Here is a 21,448-nt window from a genome sequence, read left to right as displayed (position 1 = left end):
AGCAACATGGATGGACGTACAGCTTATCATATTAAGTGAAGTAAATCAGACAGAGAAAGACAAATATCACACATCACTCATACGTGGAATCTTAAAAAAAATGAGACAAATGAACTTATTTACAAAACCAAAACAGACTCACAGACATAGAAAAGAAACTTATGGTTATCAAAGGGGAAAGGGGAGGGGAGAAGGGGTAAATTAGGAGTTTGGGATTGGCAAATACAAACTACTATAGATAAAATAGATAAACAACAAGGTCCTACTGGATAGCACAGGGAACCATATTCAATACCCTGTATTAAATCATTATGAAAAAGAATATATATATATATATATATATATATATATATATATATATATATATAGAACTGAATCACTTTGCTGTATACCAGAAACTAACACAACATTATAAATCAACTAAACTTCAATTAAAGAAAATAAAAATAACATGCAATGTTTTGTTTTCCTCCAGATCCCAGTTTACATGCTACCTCCTCAGAGAAGTTGTTCTGGATCACCTGCAAGTAAGGGAGATCCCCTCATTCTCCTCTCTTGTCCTCTGTCAGAGCAATCTGTTCATTTCTTCCATGGGAAATAAAATATGTGAACATCCCAGTCTATAATTACATGCTAATTTCTCTGCTTATCTGTTATTGTCTACATCCCCATCTAGACTGTAAGGTCTGTGAGAGCTGAAGCCACATCTGATTTCCCATCACTGAACTTCCAGGTCCCAGTACAGGGTCCGGCACATAGCAGGCACTCGATGTTGTCAGATGGGTGACTAGCAGTGTGTACGAGGTGCTTATTATCAGGCAGACTGAGTGAGCACTTTACAAGCCTGATCTCATTTCATCTAACAGGTCTGTGGAGTCTGCTACACAACGAGCAACAGACTTAGCACTTAAGTAACTGACTATGATTTCATCCCAGATTTGACAACTGATCCATTTACTGCAGAAACAACTTGCTCAAAAGCACCAAGAAAAATAAACAACAAAATCCTCTGAGATCCCACCACCCCAATATCTTTACCAGGTTAACAGCTTGGTCTGTGTCCTGGATGGCTGGATGAATCAATGGATGGATTTTTTTTTTAATGCTTTAAAAACTGTACAACTGTTGATCTATTCTTTAGCCTGCTTTTAAAAAATGAGATGAAATACACTCTAACCATTTTCCCATGTCAACAAAGTATCATATTGTTCTTATCTGTTCTTCACCATTCATCCTAAACCTATGTTGCTGGCTTCAAGTCAACTAGCCCTCAGATAGCAATTTTCCCTTTTATTTGCCTATGTTTTTTATAGCTTTCTCAGAAGTCTCTAAAACTGGCAGGCAAAGGATTATCTCCACCTAACAGATAATCGGAAAAGTTAACAATCTGGTCAGGGTCAGACAGGGTAAGGAGGGGAACTGAGATTCAGAGTGGTTTGCTTGATTCCAAAGACCACAGGCTGTCTGTGACATCTCACTGCCTTGTAAATTGTATCCAATCTTGTGGCATGGACTTAAAAGTTAAGCTGACCTGGGTACCAATCCTGGCACCATCAAGTCCCAGATACACAATCTGTAAGAAGTTAGCTAAATCCCCTAAGCCCAGGTTTTCTGTTTTGTCACGTGGACCCATCTTGCCGTGTGTGGTGAGGATGACTTGACAAAACGCACGTAAAATCCCTGACATGGGAGCTGGGAGCTGCGGTTTGCTGAGTGCTGGCTCACCCAGTCCTGTCCAGTGAGCTAGTCTGATGGCTGCAGCTATGCTCTGGCAACAGAGGGGGCCTACAGACCCTGCCACACACCCGTCTATCCTAGGACACCAAGGACTTTACCGTGAACAGGTACAGACAGGCACTTAAAACACAGAGTCTCAAAATCCTTCCCACCAAGGCTGGCGGGGTATGTGGGGAAGCCAGCAGGTGAAGCCAGGCCCTGGGGCTCCCAGTTAGGGAAGGTGAGGGAAAGATGTGGACCCAGGCACCAAAGGGTCTCATGCCCTCTCCCTCTCCCAAGCCTCGCTCCCTTGGAAGGACATTTCCAGCAGATTCACACACTACATCTGAGTTGTGGCTTTTCATACCCTAATCGGAGGGCATTTTGTGATTATTTTGAAGAAACTGCACTTTGTAAATAAACAAGAAAAACACTTTCTTTTCCCCCTTTCCCTCCCTGGGTCATGGGCCTGTCTTAATCCTCCAATTTTACTGTCATTAGAAGTCTTCATGGAGTCAGCGGTTCTACTGGGAAAAATCAGTCAGCTCAGTGCCATAAAAACGAGGGAGAAGAGGGACTTGAAAAGGAGGGAGAGATTCTGAGTTGATCCTACAAATAGACTTACATGTAGGAAACAAGGAAGCTACTGAAAGAAGGAAGTAGATTGAGATGTGCTGATAAAAAAACAAAACAAAACAAAACAAAAAAAACCCTCCAAGATGGAAGGGAGTAAAGGGAGGCCTGGGAATTGAGCACGAGCACTCACATCCTCGTGTGTGACCTGGACGACCTCCATGCCTGAACACAGCCTCTCCAGGAGGTCGCCCAGGAAGCCGATCGCGGTGGGCGGCTCTGGGAAGGAAAACCAAGGAGCCTGGTTAGGCGTCTATGGGGAGGTACTTAATTTCACTGCATCGCTTTTGATGCTGTTGGAATTTTTTACTTTTCATAATTTTTTTTTTTTTCCTACAGGGAGGAAGATCAAAGTACCCAATTTGATGAGGTCAAGAACGATAAGACAAGTCGCCGAGAGGAGGCAATTTGGAGGTCACTGCTGACTCAGTGCAAGAAATTTCAATAGAATGGTGGGGGCAGAAGCCAGATTGCACCGAACTGCGGAAAGAATGGATGGTGATGAAGGGGAGAGAGCAAGAACTCTTTCCAGAATTTGTTCGTATGAGAAGATAGGGCAGGAGCCCCCGTGATAGGGCGGAGGGATCCCAGGTCTGAGGGAAGGGATTTTAAAGACGAGAAAGACTTAGCATGTTTCTGTGTCGAGAATGAACCAGAAGAGAGTTAGGAAGGACGTCTGCAGGTCTGCCTACTCAGCAGGGACATGGCTTTGTTTTTCTTGGAGGATCCACTCCTTCCTCTCTCCAAGATGTCTTTAGATAGGGTGGACCCAGCCCCTTGGCAGGTGACCTGCGCCTGGCCAATCAGAACACTCCATCACCCGGGCGCAGTGATTGCTTTAGAGATGAGCATATGTCCCAGTATCTTCCAATAAGATTGAGTTCCAGGATGCTGGGAATTTTAGGAAAAGGAAGCTCTTTTTCAGCAGAAATGACTAAAATAATGGGACATAAGTCTGGAGTAGCCATGCACCCAAGAAAGCCTTTGGAGAATGAAGAATAAAGTCAACAAAGAGGAAAACAATTCCAAGGGGTACTGAGAAGTGGGTTCCTTTTGACATTGTTCAGACCCTGGATCCAGCCACAACTAAATACTTGAAAAAAAATTTTGTTGTTGTTTAAGTCAGTTTGACTCAGGTTCCTATTTGCAACCACAGGGGCTCTGATTTATCGAGAAGGTGTAGGCAGTCTGGCCAGAGCAGATGTGCAAAGGAGACTGGAGAACAGGGGTTCAGAGCAGAAAGGGAAAGTCTTCATAGGGGGGCACCTGTTTGCTGACACACAGAGGGAAGGAGATCAAAGAGGTCAAGATGACCATGCAGGTACAGGGAGGGCCCGGGAAGTTGAGGCCACCCAGCCACCCATGGGCATCTATGGGCCTCGAATCCCCTGTGACTTAGGAGATGGAGCCATGGGCTGAGACCAAGGAGCCTGGAACTTTGGGAGGGGGACCTTCAGAAAAGAGAAGTTTTGGGGATTTGCCCAGGGGGCTCAGAGAAGACTTAAGAGGCTGTCTGAGATTGGAGAGTCTGTGTCTGTGGAGGCTCAGAGAGGTTGAGTTACTTGCCCATCTTTACTCAGAGGCTGGATAGCAAGGCTGGTGTTTGAATCCTGGCTCCGTTTGACTCTCCGCCCATGTTCCTTTCTCTTGACCCAGTCTCCCTGGATCTACCTGCTCATTTTCTCACGTTCTCCTAATCGCTTTCTGGGGCATTGCGGTAAGAATTACAACCGGGGCAAAGCTGACAGCAGAAGCCAGAAACCAGACTCCATAGACATTCACCCAACAGAGTCCGTCCCACAGGAAAGTATTTAAATTGGGACTGGTCCAAGAGTGGTTTGAATCCCACATCTGTGCAGCTGAGTTTGGGAGATGAGAGAAGAAAGATCATAGAAGCCCAGAGGATGTGGGCTTTGAAGGTAAAGAAATAAGACTTCAAATTAAATTGGCTGTGTGACCACGGGCAAGTTACTTAACTTCTCTGAGCCTGTAATAATAGCATCTATTTCGTGGGGCCGTTGTGAAGGTGAAATGAGATCAATAAATTAGATCAAGTGCTCTGCTATCTAGTGAAATTGAGTAACTTCACAGAACATGCCTGACCCTTTTGATTGTTACTGTTGTAAACAGTGTTATTAATAAAGCTTTGCATGCATTAAATGGGGGGCTAGTTGTCTTGTCTCGGTTCTACCATATTCCCTGTGTGAGTCACTTGGGCAAATCTCTGGGCCTCTGCTTGCTCATCTGTAGAATGGAAGGGTTGAAGTCCACTTCTAAGGCATCCTTCAGTTCTTGACTTGTTATTTTTCAGTGGCTACTGCCAGACACAGCCTAACAGTTTCATGCTCTGAAGGTCCAGCATGTGACCTTCCCGCCTACCATTTCAAACGACTGGCTCCTCTGCCAGGGGACAGCTCAAAGTCAGGCACCCAGCAAATGATTTAGGAACTTCCCTTGGCCCAGGAACAACCTGCCGATTTGAATCATCTTTCAAAGGGAGCCTGGTTGAGTCTGCAGTTTAAGGAGATTTTCCGTGGGTAGGTGGATGGATGGAACGGGAGGTGAACAGATACACTGACTCCAGGCTACATGTCCCCAGCAACTGCTGGCTGTTTGTTAGTAAGTGTATGGATGTAGCCTAATATTTTGATTAAGATCTCTGCAAACTCCACGTGCCGGAGAACCGAAAGAACAAACAGAACCGGGTAGGGGGAACGTCTACTCCTTAATGAGCTCGTCTGAGGCCTCATTTCAGATGCTGCCATGTTCGCCCTTCCAGGGGTTATTCAACGTCTGCTGTCTCTGTCAGCCTCGAAATCAAAGCCTTAAGCAACAAGGAAAGAGCACTGCATCTTTTAAAAATCCTGCCAGTGAATTGTGAAAGGTGTGGATATGCTACTTGTTTGTTGCAATATTTTAAAATAAATTGTAATTCATTTGAACTGTAAGAATACGCAGTGCTTTTCTATTACATAACAGACACCACCAGATAGTGTTCTCAAGGCGCTCTCCCGTCAGTGCCACCACAGACCTTAGAAGGGGTTCCAGGTGCTTCTAACCATCTTTCCAGGACACTGGGCAGGTAGATGCCATGGTTCAAGTCCTGGCTCGGCCACCTGCTAGCTGCGGGACTTTGAGCAGATGTCCTAACGTTTCCAAGTTTCGTGCCCTCATCTGCAATACGGCGACAATGACACCTACCTCATAGGGTTGTGAGAATTAAATAAGGTAATGCCCAGAAGGCACTTAAAACAGTGCCGGGCACAGACCAGAGTTCAGTATTTTTTTTCCCAATGCATCTGAACAGTACAGGTCTTATGAGAATTATTTTTAATCCCAATTTTCAAAAAGGGATTGCTCTCTTGAGCATTTGGTACTTCGGGGGAGCTGGGTTCTACTCTTTAATAAATCATGTTAAGTAAAAGTGAGATCCCTTACTTAAGCCTTGAATTTGGAGTTTTAATAGCAAACATACAAAGGTCATGCTTTGAGGCTTCCATGAGAAATGTCAGCACATCAAACACACACTCACACACACACACACACACACTTACTTATACAGTGTAAAAGGCAATTGGGTTTGGAGGAGAATGTCACATGAATAGAACTGCAGCTCATTAGAGCCGTGCTTGAAGCTTTTGACCTCAGCTACATAAACAATGTTTTCAGATGACAGAATTACCGAGAAACCAAGCCCTGTGAGCGCGATCTGGCTTCTGCAGCAGTTCGGCATTTAGACACCCAGAGGATATGAGTTAACAGTATGTGATCCAGTAACCTACATAGCAATTTGGAAACGATTATTAAATGGAAGGCTGAGTAAAGGACAATGGGGACAAGGGGCTTTGTTTCTTTCTTGTTTTTGTTTTTGTTTTTCAGTTTGCAAGATTCCCAGACTTTGAAGATGTGCAGATGCCTTAAAATTCTACGGGGCAAAATGCACAGTGATAAGAACGGAGAACAGGAGCAGACGTGATTGGCATCAGTCTAGCTGACAGGCAGGGCTGGAGTCTGTGAGCCTGACACCGAGGCTGGAATAAAAGGAAGGAGGGGGTGAGCGTGCTGATCACGTCCAGATAGCGCCAGATGGCCACCCAGGATGAAAGGATGTAGGAAACCCGGCACTTCTTAATGTCAGTGGCCCATCCAGCTGGACCCAACCCCTGCCCACGGAGAACTGATGATCAGATTGATCACGTTTTAGAGCAAGAGTAGAGCCATGTTTACTAGCAGACAGGTTGCTGTACACACACCCTAGCGTTGGTTGAAGACTCCACGGACTGTCATGAAACAAGGTGTCCTTGTCGCCTTGTTACTTTTCTCTCACGCTTCAGTTTGGTTCATCTTTGCTGCCAGATGGGTACGTTGATCCCAAGGGCTGTCTCCTTGGGGCAGCTGGAGCCTTGAGCCCAAGGTCTGTGTCTCTCCCTCGTTTTCACGGCGAGCCCGGCATTAGGTGTTATGGACACCACTGGACCTCAGAGAGGCGAGTCACGATAATATACGAACGCCATCAAGATCTCAATCGGGCACTCCGATTGACACATCCTATGCGAGCCTGTGACACTGCGATATTACAGCACTGCACACTACAAATTCTCCGATAAGACATGCTCCCCATGGTGTGGCCTCAAAGCACCGCACCCTCCGCTATGGCACAGCCGAATCCCGCGCTGATCACCCAGACAGAGGGAGCCTCGGGTCACAGCCCTCACACATGGACCCTCCCATACCGCCATGTCATTTACGCCGATGGGAGGAGGCGTAACCCACTGGATGACCACGCCCTGCTCTAGGCCCTACAAAGCCAGCACCCTGAACTCCAGAAGCTTTCATGACAACTCATTTCATTAGTTCCCTACCTTTCACCAGGACCGGCACTTGGCCGTCACCTGTTACGCGCAAGGGCAATTATGCAGGGGGTCGTCTTAGTCCATTCCTTCATGCCCCCTCGGGTAACTACTGAGCGCCTGCAAGGTGCTGGGAACCGGGGCGGGACCAGGGATGCTAAGATGAACTCAGCCTGGAGGCTCGCAAGCAGCTCAGTCCTGTCCAGGTGCCCCTCACCTCCCGCCTGGCTTAGTGCAAGAGCCTCATAGTTGGTCTCCTGATTTCACCCCTGCCCCTTGAACAGTCAGATCATGTTATTTCTCTGCTTAGCTTAGCTGGAGTAAAAGCCAAAGATCCTACAGTGGCCTCTACCATCTGCCCCTCCTGTGGCCTCACTGATCTCATCTTCTTTTACTCTCTCCTTTGCCTGTTCAGCTCAGCTCAGCACCTGGACTCTGCTCTTCCTTGAGTTTGCCAGGCAAGATCCTGCCCCAGGGCCTTTGCACCTGTTACCACCACCCGAGCTGCTCTCTCCCCCAGATATACACATGGCTCACTCACACCCTCGCCTTCCTCCCATCTCTGCTGAAATATCACTTTCTCAGCAAGCGTTTCCAATAACCCTATTTAAAACTGACCTCTCCTTGACCCAGCCCTCCCAATCTCCATCCCTTCCTAATGCTTCTCAACTTCTAACATATTCACTGATCTGTTTCTTCTTTGCCTGCTCCCTCTGGAATATAAGTTCCATGAGGGCAGAGATTTTTATTATTTTTATTGCTGTCTCTCCAGCACCAAGAACAGCACCTAACCTCAATGACCCGTAACGTCCCCACTAGAGGACAGAACCAGAACACACTGCTTCTCAGCTCACTGTCTCCCCACACACCCAGCCACATACTCCATCCTTCACACAAACTAGCACCTGCCACCCACATGTGGACCCACAACACCCTGCCATGGGCCCCAAACCACATTCCAAGCACATTCTGTGCTAAAGCCTATACACCCCTTCTTACAACCCTCACCATGCGACACGGCACGTTGATCTACACAGGATCTGCCATTCAAATCGCTGGCTGGCAGCACCCCCACAGAACCATGTTCCAGCCCCTGCTGCACCGTGGTCCAGCAGCTTCCTATCCCCTGAGAGTATGTTAGAAATCCAACATCTCAGGCCCTACTCCAGACCCGCTAAATTAGAATCCACATTTTAATCAGGTATCCCTAGTGCCTCGTGTGCACACACTGAAGTTTAAGAAGTTCTGCTGGGCTACGTCATGGCACCAGAGCACTGGACTGGGCAAGGACAGACCATGGGATTCACAGCCCTCTCCATCCAAAGTTCAGCAATTCATGCACCGCACCACCAGATCTTTTACCACACAACCACATGATGTCATGACAGATACAACCAGCACCTAATCATAGCCCTTTATAAACAGGGTAGGGATTTACCCAACGACCAATTTATTTCAGACACCCTGCTGTACATGAGAAAGACACCCTATGCTCTAATACATATCCCTAAATAATCCCGCACGTTCCCTAACACGGTGCCTTGCGGCATCCTGTTTTACAGCCATTTATTTATTCAATCATTTATTCAGTAAACATTATTAAGCACACTTATGGGCTCAACCTTATGCTAAGTACTGGGATCCAACACTGAAAAAGACAGTCGCAATCTTTGAGTCTAGCCAAAAAGACAGACCTTGCACTGAACAAGTCATTACGACAAAGTGTGACGAGTTTGTTGATAAGACATGAGCAGATGATCCCTACTCAGGAATCAACAAGAGCCTCCCTGAGTGGGTGACGGTCTACTGATTTGATGAGGGGGAAGGAGCCAGGTACCAGAAGGGTCGGGGACAGAGGGGACGCAGGGAGGCTCTGGGGCTCCCAGGTGGATGCTCTGCATGGGCAAAGCCAAGAAGGGAAGAGAAGGCACTGCGCGTCTGAGGAACTGAAAGACATTCAGAAATTCTGGTTCTTGAAGTCAGGAGCCTGGGGAGGTGGCAGGGGCTGGGCCGTGGAAGACCCTGAAAGCTGTAAAGACTAAGGAACAATAGACATTATTCTGGAGTCAGCGGAGAGCCATCAGGGGGGCTTTAAGCAAGAGAGCGACACAATCAGATGCACATTAAGGAAAAATTACTCTTGTATCCCGAAGCAATACACGATGCTAGTGTATTTCAGCGGTTTCTCTGCGAACAGCTCCTGCCACCATAAAAGATGGCACTGAGAACAACTTTAAAAATCCATTTCAAATTATTTTAATGAACCTCCAATAATAGCACCCTTCACTGATGTTTGAATATCACCCTCGGTTACTGCCCCGTGTTTTTTTCTTTCTCTTGCTGCACTCTGTTTAATAGCATGCATGAATCAGGGACGCTGACAGACACACGCGTTCTTGTTAACACGCCGCAAGGCACACGGAACTCTGTACACTCACCACGGCGCTTTCTGCAAAGTGTGGGGAAGGGGAAATGTGCAATCCTTGGGAGAGGTGGGGGCTGTAAGGCTGACATCTGCTCCGTGAAAGGCACACACCCAGGTCACATCCAGTGAGTGGGTGGTGTATCCATCATTGTATTTATTTCCAATTCACTCTAAAAAGATCAGGGGCAATGCCTCTTCCCCTTAGAGCTGGAGGCAGAACATCTTTTTTTGGGGTGGGGGGGTGGTAATTAGGTTTATTTATTTCTTATTAATTTCTTACTTATTTCTTGTAATGGTGGTACTGGGGATTGAACCCAGGACCTCATGCATGCTAAGCATGCACTCTACCACTGAGCTATCCCCTCCCCATCGCCCCAAACTTCTTGAAGTATACAGCCCAGTCCAAACACTGTACTTTGAAAGTCACTGTAAAACCCACGCCAGGCAATTCAAGATATTGGCCAGTTGGAACCCACGTCAAGTACAGAACAGCTGAAGGGCCCTGCTGATTGTCACTAACTATTGTCATCTTCTTATATGATCAATGATAACTGCTAATTTTTCCTGAGCACCTTCTATGAACTAGGTTAAATATTCAAAACCAGTCAGAATGCACTCTGGTTTTAAGGAACCAGTTCTAACAGGCTAAACATAAACCTGACTTTGAGTGATTGCTATCCTCGGGGTTACAAACCAACAACCCATGGGCCACATATGGCTCATGGATTTTTTTTTTTTTACTTTTTTTGGTGGGGGTGGTAATTAGATTTATTTATCTATTTATTTTTGGAGGAGGTGCTGGGGATTGAACCCAGGACCTTGTGCATGCTAAGCATGCGCTCTACCACTTGAGGTATAACTGCCCCTGGATGTTTTTTATTTGACCTGCATTGTGTTTAAGTTTTGAAACTTTGTGGCTGATATATATATATATATATATATTTTTTTTTTTTTTTTTAAAGTGGGATTTCATATGGAAATACTGATGAGGATGGAATAGTGCAGACAGAGCCTGCATCCTTACAACACAAAGCTGACTAGCCCAGAGCCTGGCTCTTAGGACGTCCTCAGGAAAACATAGCTGTTATTCTCATGGATAACATAAAAAGAGCACAGCAATTAGTAATGACCTAGAGGAGCCTCCAACCGGTCAGCTGGAGATGAACGCCCAGGGAGCCTTGGAGACAGCCCCCAGCTCTCCTGTCTGCCCCTCCCCCCACCACTCCCACTTCCCTCATGAACACTACCTGCCCAGCCTCTGCAGCCATCTGAGTCTGTGACCTGTTTCTGGAAGCCAATACCCCTCACTCAGACTGGGTGAGAACCAGCGTCTTCCCCTTAAAGAGATTTCTCACCTTGCCACATTCCCTTGACCTCTGCTAAGCTTTTGACAATGAACTCCACAGCAGCGATTCTGTCTGGAGCACGGACCAGAAGCACTTGGAGAGCCCCGGCCTCAGGGTTTCTGATTCAGGAGGTCTGGGCCGGGCCCTGAGAATTTCATTCCTTAAGTTCCCAGGTGATACTGCTGGTCTGGGGACCACACTTTCAAAACCACTGCTCTACAGGTAAGGAATGAACCCCAAAAATCACTGGTTCAAGGCTGGTGGGGACAGGGGCATTGGCATCTTCTCTCTGGCCAAGTAAAGAGAGATCGGTCCACATTTCGAGACCTCAGGAATAGCCCCACAAAACCCAAATGAGTTGTGTGTGCCACCTCCAAGCTCCCAGTTTCCTGAACGGAAAAAAACCCACTCTTCTATTTCAAATGGCTTTTTGATCTTTTTCCACAGAATAAAAGTGATACTGCCTATGACCTGCAGGTGTACACATGGACAATATCTTAAGGACCAGCACAAGCAGGACTTGATAATGCTCTGCCCTTCAAAGACCCTGCCACCTGAGACATCAGTCAGTCTGCAGCGTGCCACTAACAGAAATCATCATCAGTTCTCCCAGAGCGCACGTACTGAGTGCTTTACGCATCACGACCATCTTCTGATGAAGGAACCTCTATCACTGCTGTATTACACATGATGAAACAGAGGAGCAGAGAAGGGAACTGACTCACCCAAGTTCTCCAGATCTAGGATAATCAAGAGATGTTTTGTTGGACCCCCTGTATTCACTGAGAGTCAGACACTATTAAGAATATTGTGCTCAATCCTGTGACTGGATTTTAAAATGGAAGTTGATTACCTGGAGAACAACAGGCACCCGGAGGTGATACCATAGGGGACATGATTGTAGGTGGAGGAGGGGGTGTGTTTAGCCTGGAAATCGCAGGATGCAGGAGCACAAGGATGCTCTACTGAGAAAGAGGCCCTGGTTGATAGAACAGGACCCAGTGACGGCAGTTCTGGGGACGCTGACTTGATATCAATAAATAAGTCTGCAACAATCAGAAGGACCACAGTGTGGAACGGGCTGCCTCTAAAGGGCCCCACTTCTGAACACCAGGAAGTGCCCAGAGAGAAACAGGGAGGCTGTGATTCTAATTTTTTGAGATGTGCAGGACTGGGGAGATGTGAGAAGCACCTGGGAGGCTTTCTTAAACTACATGTCCTTTGCCCCAGGCACTCTGGTATGTCTCTACTGCAGTCATTCGCTGAATCCTTGCTTCCTCACACACTGGCTGTGTGACCCTGGACGGAGCACTTAACCTCTCTGAGCTTCCACTTCCTCTTCCAAGATGTGGAATAATAGCATCTGCATAAACAGGCTGCTGTGAGGATTTAATTAGAGGCTACCTGTGAAGCGCTTAACATGGCCACATAAGTGGCCAGGAAATTAGTAATAACATCAAAGTAAGTACCATTATCATGGTCATTTTCTTCATCTTAACACCTGAGACCCTCACAACTTCAGATTTCGATGACAATGTTTATGTGCACTTTTTCAACCTCAGTCATCAATTTTGCGACCTGTAATAAAGTCACCGCTGTCCTTGGTCAAACAAGTATGTTTCCTCCCACTAGAATCAGGCTTCTGATTAACTCAGGCGCAGACTCCTCCTCCCTGGGGCTGACAAGTACTCCGTGCTGAGTCTTTGGGGATGGAAGCCCCAAAGCGCGCCCACGACTGCAAGAAATGTGAGACTTCCCTTCTTCTATTTCAAACGTTCTCTGAAAGCCATCTCCACACCCAGAGCCTCCAGGAGGGCTCCGCACGTCAGCCCCCTGCTTCATTCTGGTTCGCCTTGGGTGGGAGCTGGCTGGTGACGCTGTCTTCTTTACTGACTCAGATGGAGTGTGTATTTCAGAATGAAATTTAAATACTGTTGAGATAAACAACATGACCTTTTCAATGTCAGTATGGAGGAGAAAACGACACAGTCGAACCAAGGAAAGAACGAGGGCAAAATCAGAGTCTTTATCACAGTCCAAAAATGGATCTGAACTCTGCTCCCCAAAGAACCACTGCCCCAAAGAGTTGCCAGCTCAGACAGCTACGATAATTGAATTGTTAAAACAAAAACGCGATGTCCATCGTTTTTCTCGCATCGATAGAGGCTGTGTGCACGGAAATCTCCAGCTTTGTACCTGGTGCCTTTACGTGTCACTCGTGAACATATTCAAGTGGATGCATCGGTGTCCACCCCTCGGAGGGCGCCAAGGACACACGCATCAAAAGGTGAAAGAGTGTGTCATGATGTGGACCCAAACAGCCAGAGAGAACAGTTTACTTACAGCTTTTGGCTTATACGGGGGCTGGATCTCTTTGCGTTCAAGTTTCTCCCAGTCAATGTATCGGAAAAACGCATGCTCTTTGACGTCGCGTTCACCTTCAGGTCCACAGCCCAGACGTTTGCCTGGGTGTTTGGTCATCAGCTTCAAGAGAAAGAGAGACGTGGAATTAAATGGATTTCGGAAGAGGAAACATGGGACTCTCCAAAATGATTGCTCCTAGGAATTAGAGAAGATGGCATAAGGAAGGGTCCTAACTAAATTTTATTTTTCGCTTTTCATCCCTAGCCAGGTCTTTATAATAGGAGGACCCGACAGTAACATCTGCTGCTCCTCGTCCCACGGCAAGATCCCTTCTGGTTACTCTCAGCCTGAACGTGGCCCTGAGCTTCCAGTTAGAAATGTCACACGATGCATTCTGATTTAAGAATGAGTTTTACGCAATTACTGGGGCATTTAACGAGAACAGTTTCAATATCTTCAAATTCCCCTCCTGCCACCACGAGGAAACTGGAGGTTGACCAAGGCAAAGGCCACGTTCATCCGGATAATATTTGCATTTCTCCATAAAGCACTTGTGAAAATGACAAGACAGAAGAAAAAATATTAACCAAATGGACCCAAGTTTCAAGTAATTACTTCCCGAAAGCTCATTAAATAGTCAAAACCTAGCTCAGCTCATTTCTCTTGTACCACATATTACACTAAACTCCACTGAGGTTTTTTTGGTGTCCCATTTAAATTACTTAATTATCAAAACCCTCCATCTTCGAGTCTCTGAGCCAATGCTAAATAACAAGATGCTCCAAGATGAAGCCAGACCAGCTTCCTCTTGTAAATGAATCCAAAGCAGCAAGAAAATATCTCTGATCTCAAGACTGCGGCAAATGCACGAAGAGTAAAGACGGGTGAGTTGATGATTAATTTTTAAAAAAAGGTCAGCAAGAGGCCACCAAAAGAGGAAACAAAAGGATGGGAACATGTAAGACCAAGAAACATCCCAGAGTTAACTCGACACCAAGAAGCCCACGATGGCAGAATCCTCACATTTCTGCCCAGGGCTTGAGGATTACAGGGGGGAAGGGATGAATCCAGCAACTCACACCTACTCTGTTGGACACTCAGCTCAGCCTGATTCCTGCTACAGATAATCTGTCATCAGAAACTGCCCTCCTACACATGCACCCTAGCACATACTTCCCATGCACACTTTATCTTCCCGGGGAAAAACAATCAGGCACTTATGTTCTAAGCTCCTTCTTTACTGATACGCCTGCTCTGATTCTCAGTTCTCCCTGGGTTGCCCTGTTTTATTTTTCCCATTTGAATGACAAAGAAACTGACACTCAGAAGGTTAAGCAACCAGCAAGGACTCACGGAGGTAGTTAAGTGGCAGAGCTGGGATTAGATCTCCCCTCTGCTGAACTCCGAAACTTGGGCTTTTAAGAGAAATAGAAAAGCTCTTTGCATGTGGTCCCCAGGGATATTTGGGGGACTGGCTTGGTCAGGAAAAGCTGATGGAGGGCCAGGAAACTGGGCCAAGCCTCGACCTTTGTGTGGGGTTAGGATGGGAGGGAACAAAGGGCTATGAGGCCCTGGTAGCGTTACCGGCAATGACGCTGACAATGGCTTCTGCGTCCTGAGCACTTCCTACGTGCCCAGACTCCGTGCCAAAGGCTCCCCGGCCATTTCCTATTCCTCTTTCATCTTCACAGCCAACACTCGGAGGCCTCAGAAACTCTTATCCTCATTTTCCAGATAAAGAAGCTGGGTCCAGAGAAGTTGTCCTCCACCCAAGATCACACAGCTGAGTAGCAGAGCCAGGCTTTGAACGGATCAGCCTGACCCAGAGTCCTACAGCTCCGTCTTACACAGTTTCTCCTTGTTTTCACCCTAACGGGTGGCCAATTTGGGCGTCCGTCTGCTTTAAGTTTGTTCTAAGTGGGAGTAGCAATTTGCGCTAAGTTACACTAATTTTTTTTTAATGGTGGAAAATAGCATCTTTAATGGAATGGATAATATAGGACATTTTTGATCGGAATGGGACTGTTTTAAAAAAAAAAAAATCCTAGCTCACTTTCCGCATAAGCAGGAGGATGCTGACTGAAGAAAAGCCACTACAGAAACCCCCAGCACTAATGCGAGGCTCTGCCTGGCTGCTGCGTGCTGGGCTCCTGTGCCTGAAGCCATGCAGACAGCTGGATTTAATCACTGTTCCGATCTCTGAGTGCCTCCCACACGCGCCCCCCTGGGGCCCACAGTTCAGGAGGAAGCATTTGGCTGTTCACTTGAGCATCACCCCTTCGCTGGAGCATCAACCTTGAAGCTAAAGACCACACAGGCCCCAGCCGGCTCAATTCAGAAAGGTCCCCAAACCCAACACGAAGAAAGTCACCCTCGTTAATCCTGAAGGTTATGGGTCCGAAATTAATAGAAATCTGCTCTACCAGGGAAACTGCTAATTGGAGCTGAAGCTGAATGCAGCTGACCTGGAAAACCCTCTCCTCCATGACCCACTTAGAACCCCAGCTGTCTAGGCAGGCAGAGCTGTGAAGGGGAGGGTCTTGAGCATGTATTGAGCACCTACTATGCGCCAACACCACGCAAGGAGCCTTCTCTTCTGTTACCCCATTGAACGCTCTACAAAACTCTGTTCAATGAGGACTATTATTCCATTTTTATAGATAAAAAGAAGCCTGGAGATGCAAGTAACTTGCTCAAGGCCATGCACCTAGGAAGAAGAAGGTTGAAATTGCAAATGATATGGATCTCCAAAATCCCCCACTTAAAAAATTCCCCATCTCAGGGGATGCAGGCTTAAATACCAAGAGGAGGCTAGCCTGTAACATAGTGGTGCCAGCATTACTAACAGTAGTAGTAATAACTCAAGGGTTTTGGAGCAGAGCACCAGGCTCTGTTCTAAGTGATATCCTTGTATTAGCTTATCTAAGCATCAGAGAACCCTATATGCAGTCCTCCACGTGTGCCCCCCCACCCCCAGTCTGCAGATGAGGGTGAACAACTTCCCGGTCACCAGAGGGCTAATAATGCCAAGATTTGAACACAGATGGGGATTTTTGCAAACTGGTGACCCGGGCTTCCAATCTAGCTGACTGATGCTTTGCAGGAAGGACAGACCAGCATGGTGAGATCAGATTTTTCAAGAGAAACTGGAAAGCTGAATGTTTATGGGAAATCCCTTGATGCTTAAATGTTGGCAATTCTTACCCACACTAAAAGCTCAGTGTATGACCTCTCTCTCCCTCCACCCCCATGTAATGTCTACAGGGGTTTTCTCTGGCCTTGTTCGATGTCCTCTTTTCTCCCCAAGAGCCTTGCTTAAGGTCCTAACGAACCTCTGGGTCTCCACACTGTTTCTTTTTCCCTCTCTCTGCCCCTTACCCTCAAAAAATATTTTCAACCAATACATCTCAAGATGTTAGGAACTGAGATGAATTTCCCCATGTTTTCCCCAGGGATATTTGCATCCTAACCTATGCAGCTAAAAAACACGAAGCTTAGGTGATTCACTGAGTGTGGGAATTTAGGTGGCGTGACAAGGCACTTCCAGACTGAGAGGTTGGCCCAGCTGTTATAAACCGCCTGAGTTTTCAGCTCTCCTTCACCCAGGCCAGCTCACACGGCATCTGATGGGTCAGGGAGGGCAGGGCTGGGTTGGGCAGTGGGAAATCTACCAAAACCCCAAGGATCTAGGACTGGCAGCCTTGGTTCATTCAGACACACATGCTCTGACCTTGAGAATGCACCTGCACCACTGACTGGTGGGAGAGAAAACTTTATAAAAGGAGCATTCCTGGGCCATGCTCGCTGGTGGTGGGGGTCTCACAGCATGGCTCTCACAAGTGACCACATTTGGATAATATATTTAAAGATAGTGGTTTTCAAGTCACATGGGACTTTTTCACAACAAAGATACCCAGACTTAATCTCTCGGGTGAGGCTGAGGTGTGTGCCCTCTGAAAAAGCCCTAAGGGCACCAAAGAGGAGGACCACTGATCTCCAGGGACTCCCCAGGTCACTGTGACACATCCTCACCTAACATAAGATGCACAACAATTGATCCTCACCCAAAAACATGTGTCCTGCTTCCTGCACAGGTGCAATTTGCATGTCTTGCAATGTACAAATGTGCAAGCTTTTCAGCCATTTTGCAGGGAGGATGGGGGTTTGGGAATCCCTTAAACTCAATGCTGCTTGATATTTTCTTAGAACAAAAGTTACACGCTCTTAGTATTAACTAAATACACAAGTCCCAGCACAGGGTGAGGCTCACAGATTCGAGCCACAGACCTCCAGTGTTCCTTTCCACGGGTTCCAGCTCTTTGGCAACGTCTCTGTGCTGCCTACCTCATTCATTCCATAAGCATTCCCCTGTGCTGGCCTCGAGCCTGGAGCCCAGCCAAAGTAAGATGCTGCTGCAGGCAGGCCTCTGCGGTGCTTCTGTGCAAATTGGAAAAAAAGCTCTCTTTCCTCTGGGAGGTAACAGGTCTGTACCAGGCTCGCGGGCTGGCAAGTGGGGTGAGGGTTGGAGTTCAGGTTCTGTCACCCCAGCCTCCCTGAGTGAAGCATCCTTGTGCAGTGCCCAACCTGCACCCCTGTATGTGGTGGTACCGGCTGCAAGCTTTATGGGACTGACTCACCCCTTTGCAGATGGCCACAGCTTCCTTGGACATGGACTTTGGATAAGCCACATTGTGTTCCATGATGGACTGGAAGAGTTCATCCTCATCCTCCCCTTCAAAGGGTGCCTGTGGGACAGAAGACAGGGTGGGAGAGGAAGGATCCCTGCCCCCAACCTCCCCCAAATGCCCCGAAGCTATGTGCCCCACTCCCTGGGATCCACAGTGAGGCCACACTCAGGGCTTCCAGGGACAAGATGAGGAAAATGATCAGCAGACTAGGGTAACCCCTAGGTCATGGAAGTCACGGAGGTTCAGACGGATCAGCTTTCTCCTAAAGAAACCATGAGGATGGGGTGGAGGGGGGCTTTCCTTTACAGATCACTTAAAATTCAATTACCTGCCCAGCTAACATTTCATACAGCAGGACTCCAAATGCCCACCAATCCACGGACTTCCCATAGGGCTGATAAGCAATTATCTGGAAAACAGAAGGCATCCGTTAGGGAGACCTGCAGGTTCCTGCAGCGGCTGGAGACTGAACACGCTTCTTTTACAGTAAGAGCAGAGCATCGCTGGGGGCAGGGGGAAGGGCGGCGGGGGGTCGGGGGGCAGGGGATTTCTTCCTTTGCCTGTTGCCTGTCTATTGTGAAAGATTAAATTGGCTGTCACAGTTCCAGATGTGGGTTGCTGTCTAAAAGAGCGAATGGGGAGCCCAGTGTCCACCTAAGACAGGTTTCTTTACTTTAGGACGATGGATCCTTTGCAGAGATACCTGCAGGCGGAGGGGAAGCATCTGTGGATGTCACATTGCCTTTTCAGAGCAATTAGCACTGTTTGTTATTTTTAATTTTAAGACAGTGAGTGTTGCATTTGAAAGAAGAAAAACCATCTTTGTTTCTCATTACAAAAGTAGCAACATTTACACAACAATGTGAATATACTTAACACAACTGAACTGTATGCTTAGAAATGGCTAAGATGGTAATGTGGTTTTTTTGGCCACAATTAAAAATTTTTAAGTTAAAAAGGGTAATACCACTTTTTACTGTTTTACTATTCACTAAAAAATATAGAGAAGCTGGGAGAATGCAATTAAAACCACCCATAATCCTTTATCAAGAGAAAAATTATGATTGATATTTGGTCTATTTCCTTCTAGATTCTTTTCCATTAATATATATGAAACTGTGCACATATGTGTTTTACATAAATACTTTAATACATCGAATTTTTTTTAACATGTGGAACTTTAATAAAGTATTTTATTCATTTAAAATTTCCAGGCTGATACTGGTACCTCAACACGATCAGCTTTTACCTCCAAGGCATAACTGTACATTGGATGGATATACCAAAACCTATCTCATCAGTTCCCAACTGATCAGATTTCTTCTTTTAATTATTAATTTATTTTTATTTAAAAAAATTTTTTAATTGCAGTATAGTCAGTTACAATGTGTCAACTTCTGGTGCACAGCATAACGCCCCAGTCATGCATATATATACATATATGCATCTTCATATTCTTTTTCATTAAACGCTATTACAAGATATTGAACATAGGTCCCTGTGCTTTACATGATTAGGTTTCTTCTGATGCTCCAATATATCTATTCTTGTAATTAGATACCTGGACGTTTGTTCGATTTTTTGTTCCTTAAGGAAAATTCCGAGAAGTAGAATTGGTGAATCAAACAGCGTATTATAGTTTTAAGGGTTTTGATACTTCTTACCAAATTGCCAGAGCGTGGCAGAGTCTAGACAGCTGAATGACCATCCATCAGGTTGGACGGGTGAGAACTAACTGTACCAAAGGGACTAAAAGGTGGTAGGGCAAAGGTTAAGTGCTGAGGACTGGGGGTCAGACAGTCCAGACTTGGAATGCTGACTGCTCCTCCCCAGTGTGTGACCTTGAGGGAAGTCATTTAACTTCTCTAAGTCTCAGTTTCCTCACCCTACAAAACGGAGTTTATAATAATAACCATGTCACAGGATCTTGTATCCATGTCACATACATGCCTCTCACATATCGTATCCTCAGAAAAATGTCAGCCATTACCAGGAAGTTCTCTAACTGAGTGATGGCTTGCTTCACTCAGCAAATGTGTCTGGGCAAGCCTGGCTATGAAGTAACTCTCCGTTCATCCAGCCCCGTCTCCCACCTCCCACCTTGGCTCCCATCCTGAAATCAGAAAAGCCCCTCTGAAAACTGGCTGCAAGAGACGGAGGGAAAGCTTTCTGGGAGGACACTCATGGAGGGTGTTTTCACACTTTTAAAGTACTTTGTGCCTTATTCGACCCTCATGACAACCTAACAAGTTAATCCTTTTACAAAGGGAACCAGAGCCTGGGAGGTGAAAGGAGTTGCCAGGGGACATAGAATTAGTTAACGGCGAAGCAGGGGGATAACCTGACCTGCAGTTTACTCCTCCCATCAGCGGGCTGTGGGCTGTGGGTGCAACTCCCCCAGTTACACAACTTCTGAAAACCCCAGATGTGGGGGTCCACCCTGCAGAGGCTCCGATTCCATTGATCTAGGGTGACGCCTGGGCACCCCCATTTGAAAAGCCCCCCCCCCCCACAGGTGACTGTAAAGGATGTGAACCAGAGATTACTGAACTCAGGGCAGATCAAAGAATTGTGTCTGAGGTCCTAGCTAATTAACAAAATGATAATGAACCAGTGCGGGCCACGTAGGGAAAACGCCACTGGGCCCTAATAAAGGATTACTTGTTTAACGGATTACTTGTCAATTCCTCAAGTAAAACACAAATACATTTACCTTGTGAAAAAGGTAAATAGGATTGAGCTTAAATTTCCCTTTACGATGGCCTCATCCTCAGAGGTCACCAGTGTTGCAAAAGCAGTCTGTCATCTTCAGATTTTCTATGCTTTTGCGTGTATGTCTACCTACTCATAAGAAACATATAGCAGTGTTCTGCATATTGTTTTTATTTTTTGTAAACTGTATCATACTGTATTTATCATTCTGTACCTTGACTTTTTTTCTCTCAACAATGTCTCATAGATCTCTCCATATCTGCATAGATATCTAACTCGCTTTTTGAAATGATGCCTTGCAGCATTCACACTATGGATCATTCAGTCCACTCAGTCCATCCCTTGACTGGCAGACACTGTTCAAGTTAGCATATACAGGTGTGTTCTGATCTTTGCAAGGTCTGCATAGTATTTCTTAATATGAAACGTAGTGTATTTTAGCCAGCCGTTCCTTTATTGATAGTCACTGAGGCTGTCTTTTATTTTTCATGATTAAAAAAAGTGCAGCGATGAAGAAAGGACTTTGATCATATGTCTTTGCTTGTGTATGTGTAGCAAAGTAGGTTCCTAGAAGAACAGCTTTGGTAACAGAGTCTGCGGGTTTTAAATGTAGCGCCAAATTAGTTAGTGACGTGGGGCCTCCCTTCACCACTGTTACATATCAAGTTAAGAAAAGAAGACTTCTAGAAGGTCCATTTCTAAGACTCTATGCTA

The 21,448-nt window shown here is 46.3% G+C and overlaps 1 protein-coding gene across 2 annotated transcripts in view; it reads right to left on the bottom strand.

The window, feature by feature from the left end:
- The window catches only part of PRKCB (protein kinase C beta), a 297,608-nt gene that overhangs the window by 12,018 nt on the left and 264,142 nt on the right, over positions 1–21,448 (bottom strand). For both annotated transcript variants that reach the window (XM_031433035.2, XM_031433036.2), the window contains exons 14-16: positions 18,351–18,431; positions 17,972–18,079; positions 13,314–13,454 (exon numbers count right to left, since the gene is read on the bottom strand). In XM_031433035.2, coding sequence (XP_031288895.1) covers positions 13,314–13,454; positions 17,972–18,079; positions 18,351–18,431 — 330 coding nt within the window. The remainder of the gene's footprint in view (positions 1–13,313; positions 13,455–17,971; positions 18,080–18,350; positions 18,432–21,448) is intronic.

Source organism: Camelus dromedarius, chromosome 24 (assembly GCF_036321535.1).
Source record: "Camelus dromedarius isolate mCamDro1 chromosome 24, mCamDro1.pat, whole genome shotgun sequence".
In the NCBI taxonomy this organism is placed as follows: Eukaryota; Metazoa; Chordata; class Mammalia; order Artiodactyla; family Camelidae; genus Camelus; species Camelus dromedarius.
This window is presented reverse-complemented; position numbering and strand designations above follow the sequence as displayed.